The 7,500-nt window shown below is 41.7% G+C and overlaps 1 protein-coding gene across 1 annotated transcript in view; it reads right to left on the reverse strand.

Moving 5' to 3' along the window:
- Window positions 1-38: 38 nt before the first annotated feature.
- LOC147471226 (uncharacterized) overlaps window positions 39-7,500 on the reverse strand; it is a 35,071-nt gene continuing 27,609 nt past the window's right edge. Inside the window, exons 3-8 of the mRNA XM_086539474.1 lie at window positions 5,827-5,951; window positions 5,496-5,576; window positions 4,057-4,197; window positions 3,011-3,454; window positions 2,646-2,923; window positions 39-462 (exon numbers count right to left, since the gene is read on the reverse strand). Of these exons, the coding sequence (XP_086395600.1) occupies window positions 247-462; window positions 2,646-2,923; window positions 3,011-3,454; window positions 4,057-4,197; window positions 5,496-5,576; window positions 5,827-5,951 (1,285 nt within the window). The 3' untranslated portion in view covers window positions 39-246. The remainder of the gene's footprint in view (window positions 463-2,645; window positions 2,924-3,010; window positions 3,455-4,056; window positions 4,198-5,495; window positions 5,577-5,826; window positions 5,952-7,500) is intronic.

Raw genomic sequence — 7,500 nt, forward strand, 5'->3', positions numbered from 1 at the left:
CGACGATAGACGCTTGTTCATAAACCTTTTTCTTTCTTTTTTTTCTTTTTTTTTCTATATCTTTTCTCTGTCGTCTGTTTGTCGTGGCATCCGGCAGAGATATGCCCCGATTTCGCATCCGGGAGCCGTAGAGAGAGACACGAGAGCTAAGAGGTGGCAGTGAGATTTTTTAAGAGGCGTACAGGAGTCGAGGACGAGTCGAGAACGAGTCGAGGACGAGTCGAGGACGAGTCGAGGACGAGCTAGCTAGAGTCTGCCCGTCTCAGAGTGGCTCTTATCGTCGAGGGGGACGTGCTCGGCCTCGGGACTCTCTCGTTGCGCCTTGGCACTCTGTCGGTCCTCCTCCTCCTCCTCCTCCTCCTGCGGGCGATGCTGGCGGCGGCGCTGGAGGTGGTGCGACCGGTGCAAAAGGCCTCGTCGCCATAGCCGCTTCTCCCAACGCTTCAGGAACTTCAGCTGACCCTGGAACACATCATGAGGGTTATTCGTTAATGATTTAGATGCTCTTTCTATGTATAGCTGTCTGACTATCGATCTATATATCTACATACATACATACACACACACACACACACACCACACACAGTCACACGAATACACACACACACAAACACACACACACACACACGAACACACACAGACACACACACACACAGTCACACGAATACACACACACACACACACACACGAACACACACAGTCACACACACAAACACACACACACCACACACACACACAGTCACACAAACACACACACACACAGTCACACGAATACACACACACACACACACGCACACCACACACACACACACACACACACACACACACACACACACACACACACACACACACACACACACAAACACCAAACACACACACACACACACACGATCCCTTCCGTTCCTGTATATCATCAAGCAGTCTTTCGTAGCAACGCGCTGACTCTGATTACGAAATATCTTTCCTAGATTTTGCAATGAAGGAAATCCAAAGGGAACATCCTTAGCGAGTCTGCAAAAATGATTTGCACTCGTGGGATCATTAGATGCGTTGCGAATGTTTGAGATTTTGCAAAGCTTTGATGAAGAATTGGGATATGCAAGTGCGCAATGAGTCCTATTCATTATGAGGCTTTAGAAAATTGGTTCGTGAGTTTCCTATTTCTCTTTCTCTCTCTCTCTCTCTCTCTCTCTCTCTCTCTCTCTCTCTCTCTCTCTCTCTCTCTCTCTCTCTCTCTCTCTCTCTCTCTCTCTCTCTCTCTCTCGGTTCGGTGAACTCTCTCTCTCTCTCTCTCATATATATATATATATATATATATATATATATATATATATATATATATATATATATATATGTATGATGTGTGTGTATGTGTGTGTGTATATGTGTGTATATGTGTGTGGTGTGTGTGTGTGTATGTGTGTGTGTATACATACATACTTATATATATATATATATATATATATATATATATATATATATATATATATATATATATATATATATATATATATATATATATAAATATATATATATATACGTGTGGAGAATATCCGACCATGGAGGAGCAAAATGTATTTAAAATGAAGTTTGTTTGGTAATTATCATTTTCGTTTTCTTCTCTCTTTCTGTCTTATTTTTCTCCTTTTCTTCTCTGTTTCTCCTATCGTTTTTTTCTCTCTTCTTTCGCTCTCTCTTTCTTTCGTTTTTTCTCTCTTCTTACGCTCTCTCTTTCTTCTCTCATCCTCTCTCTCTCTCTCTCTCTCTCTCTCTCTTACGCTCTCTCTTTCTCTCATACCTCTCTAATTCGATTTTCCTTCTTATGTTCTTATCTACGAGTCTATCTATCTATCTGTCTCTATCTATCGAGCCTCGTCTTTCTATCTGTTGCAATGCATCTTCCTCACTTATCTATATGCTGATATCTCTCTATCTTCCCTGTCTATTTATCTATCAGCTGATATCTGTCTACCTTCCTTGTCTATCTATCTGTTTATCAGCTGATTTTTATCTACCTTCATAGTCTATCTATCTATCTATCAGCTGATTTTTATCTACCTTCCTCGTCTATCTATCTATCTGCCTATCAGCTGATATCTATCTACCTTCTTTATCTGTCTATCTATCTATCAGCTGATTTTTATATACCTTCCTTGTCTATCTACCTATCTATCAACAGATTTTTATCAACTTTCCTTATCTATCTATCTATCCGTCTATCAGCTGGTTTCCATCTACCTTCTCTGTCTATCTGTCAATCTATATATCTATCAGCTGACTTTTATCTTCCCTCTTTGTCTATCTACCTATCTATCTATCACCTGATATCTATTAACCTTCCTTGTCTATCTACCTACTTATCTATCAACTGATATCTATCAACCTTTTTGTCTATCTACCTACCTATCTATCAGCTGATATCTATCAACCTTTTTGTCTATCTACCTACCTATCTATCAGCTGATATCTATCAACCTTTTTGTCTATCTACCTATCTATCTATCAGCTGATATCTATCTATCTTCATTGTCTATCTACCTACCTATCTATCAGCTGGCATCTATTAACCTTCCTTGTCTATCTATCTATCAGCTGATATCTATCTATCTTCCTCTCTTATCGATCGACCGCTATCTACTCCTCACCTTGAACGTGTCGAGGCCGAGCGACTCTCTCCCCCGGTGACCTTGCTGAGGAGTGACCTCGCGCCAGACCCCTGGGTGGATCTTGGTCCCCGCCGCCCCTCCGCCGTCCCTCCGCCTCGCTGACGTCTCCTCCGGGTTCTCATCGCCGCCCACACCCACGCCCACGCCCACGCCCATGCTCGCCCCAAGTTCGTCTGGCGACCGTTCCTCCTCCTCGACGCCCGTGAACTTCTCGAGTCGCTCGGGAAGCTCTTTCTCGAGGTCCCTGTCGGCTGCTCCTGTCGCGGGGCTGCACTGCTGCTGCCCTGCTCCCACCTCGCCCGCGCCGCGCTCCACGCTGTCTCACGAACTGCCCGACCCCATACGGATGGTATCCCCTCCACGGTGGGCACAGAGAGGACGTTTTCCGTGGGTGGAGTTGGCCTCGACGACCGCCGTGGAGGGTGGGCTGACCGCCGACGTCGAGGAAGTGGTCGTCGTCTCGTTGGCGAGGGCGGCGACGGCGATCACGGGGCGGTGGTACGGCTGGCGGGTGTGGGTGTCGTAGTGGGTGTTGATGTAAACCTTGTGGAAGATGAAGGTGGGCGGGTGGGCGGTGGAGGAGGAGGAGGAAGAAGAAGAAGAGGAGGAGGAGGACGAGGAGGAGGAGGAAGAGGAAGCTCTATTCCGACCGCCCTTCAGGTGTTGGGCGCCGTTGCTGTACGTGTCGTTTCCTCTGCTGCTTCCTTCGTCGCCTTCGCCGGAGCTCGGGCGGTTGGGGTCGGGGTGGGGGGGGGCGCTCGCTTTTCTCGCGTCGTGGGGCTTCTCGTCTGGAGGGGGAGAGAGAGAGAGAGGGAGGGGAGAAGGGGGGGAGGGGGGATATGGTCATTCGTTAATGTATCAAGTGTATTTGAAGGAAAATCGGTCTAGTACATTTTTTGAACTACATCTATGAATGAAGAAATAGTATATTTTAAGTCGCAATATATATATATATATATTATATATATAATATATATATAAATATATATAGATATATTTATATAATATATATAATGTACATATCACCATATATATAATATATATATATATAATATTACCTATATATTTATAACATATATATATATACAAACACTATATATCTATATATATAAATAGATATCTCAAAATATCATAGATACATATTATATACTTATATATATATAAATCAAAAATCTATAATACATATGTATATATATATATATATATCTAATAAAACATACACATTAATACCACACACACACACACACACACACACACACACACACACACACACACACACACACACGCATAACGACTAAAAAACGTCCCACATCCCTCTTCCTTTTCGCCCCCCCCCCCGCCCCCATCATCTCCCATCCAAACCCACCCACCCACACAGCCCTGAACCCACCTCTCGCGCCCCTCCCCCAGGTGGGCCAAAAACCGGACGAGTGATGAGACTCCGGCAGGCGGCTGTCCGACAGGTGGGACGCTGGCAGATGGCGCTTGGGAGGCGACCGGCTGGCTGCCCTTCTGCTGTAGTCCAATTCGTCTGCGGAAGAGAGAGGGCTGCGTTGGTACGTCTCACTACAGTTGTTTTGTTGGTTTTTACTTCGGTTATATGTTGAGTTATTTGTTTAGTTATTCGTTTAAATATATCTAATATATATATATATTATATATATATATATATATAATATATCTATATATATATATCTAATAATTTATATAATATATAATATACATTATATATAATATATTCTTACATAATATAATAATATAATATATATATATTCGTTAATATCTAATATATATCTAAATATATATATTTATCTATATATATAATAAAATAAACAACTACTATAACAAACACTATTAATATATAAAATAACTATGCATAATATACAATATACATTATATAATTTATTGTAGTATATTATTATTATATATATATATATTATATATAATGGAATTTAGATATGCATATATAATATATCATTCTATAATAATATAACATATTTACATTCTATAATATATATATATATATTATATTAATATAAATATATATTATATAGTTCATTATACACACTCAATACTATTATAGATCCCTATAACCTCAACATATATACAAAAAATATAAAATTATTTATCGCATATATATATTAAATATATATAAAATTTATCTATAATATAACTATTATATGTATTCTATATCATTCGATAATTATCAACATATATATATATCATATATATAAATATTATATATATATCACGTATATATTCATAAATCTTACATATTATATATAAATACAAGTATGACAATACAAACCACACATACACCAACCACCCACAACAACAAATATATAAATATATTATATATATCATATATAATATATTCTCAATATATCTATATATATATCACTATTATTATTCCACTGTCAATTACACCAAAATTACCACACACACACACACAACAAACACACATTATAAATATAAATATATATAATATAATATATATATATATATATATATATATATATATAAATATTTATATATATATATATGATATATATAAATAACTTATATAATATATTAATATGAATACCATATATATATACATACATATTATATATATATATAATTATATATATATATATATACATATACATAATATATATATATATTATATTACAGAAAAGGGAGACAAACAAAACAGATTATAAGCATATAAACCGACAAAAAACGACAGTAAACGGAAAAGAAAACATAAGAAAGAAAGAACTCAAAAGAAAGAAAGAACATACGAAATACCAAGTAATAAAACAAAGAAACAAGCAAATATCAACATACCGACAACACTGTGCACGAAATGCCACAAGGTTGGATCGTGCGAGAAGCCGACAAGGGCTGCTAACACGTTATCCACGCCTGCTTTTTTCCGTTTTTTTTGCTTCCCTCCTGCTTTCTCTTCCTCTCCCCCTGCTCTTTTTTTCCCTCCTCCTCCTCCCCCCCTTCCCTTCCCTCCTTTTTTTTTCCTTCCCTTTTCTTCTTTTTCTTTCCTCCCCCCACCCCCCCTTTTCCCTCTTCTTCCTCCCCTTTTTTTCTGCCTCTCTTCCTCCTTCTTCCCTCCCCTCTTCTCCGCCTTTTTCCCCTTCCTTTCTTTTCCCCTTTCCCCATTGGCCATTTTCCTTCTCCTCTTCCTCCTTCTTCTTCTTCTTCTTCACCCCTTCTTCCTCCTTCTTCTGTGGCCTTTCCTTCGCTTCCTCCTCCGTCTGGGAAGCCCCTAGGGTCATCGCCTCTGCCAACCTGTCGGAAGAAAGAGAAGGTGTGGGTTATCGTCTCTCTCTCTCTCTCTCTCTCACTCTCTCTCTCTCTCTCTCTCTCTCTCTCTCTCTCTCTCTCTCTCTCTCTCTTTCACGCTCTCTCTCTTCTCTTTCTTTCTTCTCCTTCTTCCTCTCTTTCCTCTTTCCTCTTTCCTCTCCTCTCCCCCCTCTCTCTCTCTCTCTCTCTTTCTCTTTCTTTCTCTTTCTCTCTCTCTCTCTCTCTCTCTTCTTCTTCTTTTTCTCCTTTTCTCTCTCTCCTATCCCTCTCTCTCTTCCTCTTCCTCCTCTCCCTCTCTCTCTTCCCTTTCTTTTCCTCACTCTCCCCTCTCTTCTTTCTCCTCTTTCTTCTCTCCTCTCTCTCCTCTCTCTCCCTCTCCTCTCTCTCTTCCCTCTCTCTCTCTCTTTCTCTTTCTCCTTCTCTCTCTCTCTCACTCTTTTTTTCTCGTTCCCCTCTCTCTCTTTCCCTTTTTCCTCCTACACCTTCCCCTCCTTTTCTCTCTCTCTCCCCTCTCTCTCTCTCTTTTCCTCTCTCTCTCTCTCTCTCTCTCTCTCTCACTCTCTCTTTCTCACTCTCCCCTCCCCTCTCTCTCTCTTTCTCTCTACTTTTCCCCTTTTCTCCTCTCTCTCTCTCTTCCTCTCTCCTCTCCTCATCTCTCTCTCTCCTCTCTTCCCTCCCCTTCCTCTCCCCTCTCCCCTCTCTTTCCCCTCTCCCCTCTCTTTCACTCTCCCCTCTCTCCCCTCTTTTCTCACGAGGATTTCCCCTCTCTCTCTCCTCTCTCCCTCTCCTCTCTCCCCTCTCCCCTCTCCCCTCACTCTCTCTCTCTCTCTCTGTCTACCTGTCAGTCAGTCAGTCTCTCTCTCTCTCTCTGCCTCTCTCCCCCCATCCCCCTCTCTCTCTTCCCCCCCTCTTTCTCTCTCTCTTTCTCTTTCATTCCTTCTCTCTCTGTCTATCTCTTTTTCTGTCTGGCTGCCTGCTTGGCCCTCCTCTTCTCATCTCCTCCCCCTCTCTTCTTCTCTCTCTCTCCCTCTCTCCCTTCCCTCTCCTCTCTCCTCCTCTTCTCTCTCTCCTTTCCCCTCTCTCCCCTTTCCTCTCTTCTTCTTTCTCTCTCTCTCTCTCTTTTTCCCCTCTCTCCCTCTCTCTCTTCCCCCCTCTTCTCCTTCTCGTCAGTCTCTCATCTCTCTCTCTCTCCTCCTCTCCCCCCCATCCCCCCTCTCTCTTCCCCCCCCTCTTTCTCTCTCTCTTTCTCTTTCATTCTTCTCTCTCTGTCAATCTCCTTTTCTCTGGCTGCCGCTTGTCTCCCCTCTCTTTTCTCTCCCCACTCTCTCTCCCTACCCTCTCTTTTCTCTCCCCCCTCCTCTCTTCTGTCTGTCCGTCGTCTCTCTCTCTCTCTCTCCCTCTTCCCTCTCTCTCTCTCTCTCTCTCTTCTTTCCTTCTTTTCTTTTTTCCTTCCCCACTTCTCCTCTATCTCTTTTCTCTCCCGTCTCCTCTCTCCTCTCTCTCTCTCCTCTCTCTCTCCCTCTCTCTCTCTCTC

The sequence above is a fragment of the Penaeus japonicus genome, unplaced genomic scaffold, assembly GCF_977035675.1.
Source record: "Penaeus japonicus unplaced genomic scaffold, GWHDUDI00000001_assembly GWHDUDI00000009, whole genome shotgun sequence".
Lineage (NCBI taxonomy): Eukaryota > Metazoa > Arthropoda > Malacostraca > Decapoda > Penaeidae > Penaeus > Penaeus japonicus.